Raw genomic sequence first — 1,954 nt, 5'->3', positions numbered from 1 at the left:
ATGCAGCCAAAAAATGTAAGTCCACAGAGAGAAAATAATTTGAAAATTACAGAAACAAATTTCACTATAATGCTGGAATTTGTTCTCTTAGGCTTTTCTGATATTCCCAAATTCCACTGGTTTCTTTTTGGGGTATTCTTAGTCATCTATATGATTATCCTGTTGGGAAATGGCATCTTAATTCTAATAACAAGAGTAGATTCCACCCTTCAGACCCCCATGTATTTTTTCCTCAGCAATTTTTCCTTCCTAGAAATCTGTTATGTATCTGTCACACTTCCCAGAATGCTCATGGACCTTTGGACCCAGAAAGGAACTATTTCTTTTTTTGGCTGTGCTGCACAAATGTGCTTCTTCCTTATGCTTGGAGCCACCGAGTGTTTCCTTCTGGCCATGATGGCCTATGACCGCTATGTGGCCATTTGTAACCCTCTGTGCTATCCTCTAGTCATGAACCACAAGGTCTGTGTCCAGCTGGTTGTTGTCTCCTGGATCAGTGGAGTTCCAGTCGGGACAGGGCACACATGCCAGATTTTCTCTCTGCCCTTTTGTGGTTCCAACCAACTCAACCTCTTCTTCTGTGACATCCCCCCATTACTGAAGTTGGCTTGTGGAGACATTTTTGTGAATGAGATAATGGTCTACATATTTACTGTATTATTTGTCACTCTTCCTTTTATGTTGATACTTAGATCCTATAGTAGAATTATCTCTACTATCCTGAAATTGCCATCAAACACAGGACGGACCAAAGCATTTTCAACTTGCTCTTCCCACCTTATAGTTGTACTTTTATTCTATGGATCAGCCACTGTCACCTATTTAAAACCTAAATCCAACCAGTATGAAGGAACAGACAAACTGCTCTCTCTTTTCTATACCATTTTTACCCCAATGTTCAATCCTATGATATACAGTCTGCGGAACAAAGATGTTAGAGAGGCATTGAGAAAATTTCTTCTCAAATTATCAGCATTCTGAGACATTTGAAATAACAAAAAATATTGTTTTATATATTTATTTTGTATGTAGATTTAATTGAAATCTGCTTTTCACTATTGTCTTAAATTTTTAAGTAAGCAAATGATGTAATTTCCTTTAGTAGACCCTTGTGTTCTCAGAGTTATGACAATTGTGTTCATTTATTTAGTAGTTTTACTTTTAAAGATCAATGTCCTCTTCACTGTAAACTAGTAAATAGAGATGTGTAAATAAACAAGATGATGTAATATATAGTATGTTCTATAATGGAAATCATCCCATTTTTTTATTCTTTCACTGGTGCCTTTCTAGACATTATCATAACATTCTCTATTAAAGAGACAAAACATCTTTAGATGCTACAGAGTCATTACTAAATGATTCCTTTATAGAAATAAAAGCTTAAGTGCATAAGGATATATGTATAAGAAGTACTAATACAAATAATGAATGTGTGATATAATGTTTATTGCAACATTGATTTTCAGAGCAAAAAAACTGGAAAAATGAATGCTTATATTGAAAAATATTTTAGTAAATATGGTTCATAAATATAGTAAGCACTTATGGAGTCTTTAAAAAGACAGTTACACATATATGGTAATGGCCCCCAATATATCGTTCCTTCTTGTATTCATGGCTTTTTGTCATCCCTTCCCACCTTGATTCTTGATTTAGCCATGTGATTGTCTTTGGTGAGTAGGTCATTAGTAAACATAAATAGTACTTGGGCATTAGGTTTTGTCTTCTCTAGGAATGGAAATCTTTCCACCACTATGTCAAGAAGACCCAACTAGACACCTGGACAATGAGAAGGAAAATAGAAAGAAGTCACAGCTCATATATAAACCGTATATTGATGAAATCAAATTTAAACAGACCTACAATATCTATTTTAAATGTTGTTGAAAAGATTATTCAACGTTCTCTACTAGATCTTTAAACCATATATTATTTGTAGAGTTTTAAAATT

The 1,954-nt window shown here is 34.1% G+C and overlaps 1 protein-coding gene across 1 annotated transcript; it reads left to right on the top strand.

Annotated features, from left to right (window-relative positions):
* LOC131395409 (olfactory receptor 10AG1-like) lies at positions 1–981 on the top strand. Its single transcript, XM_058527293.1, has one exon. It carries the CDS (start codon positions 1–3, stop codon positions 979–981), a length of 981 nt encoding a protein of 326 aa, XP_058383276.1.
* The last annotated feature ends 973 nt before the right edge of the window (positions 982–1,954 follow it).

This window comes from Diceros bicornis, chromosome 31 (genome assembly GCF_020826845.1).
Source record: "Diceros bicornis minor isolate mBicDic1 chromosome 31, mDicBic1.mat.cur, whole genome shotgun sequence".
Taxonomy (NCBI): domain Eukaryota; kingdom Metazoa; phylum Chordata; class Mammalia; order Perissodactyla; family Rhinocerotidae; genus Diceros; species Diceros bicornis.
Note: the sequence above shows the minus strand (reverse complement) of the source record. Positions and strands in the feature narration are given on the sequence as shown.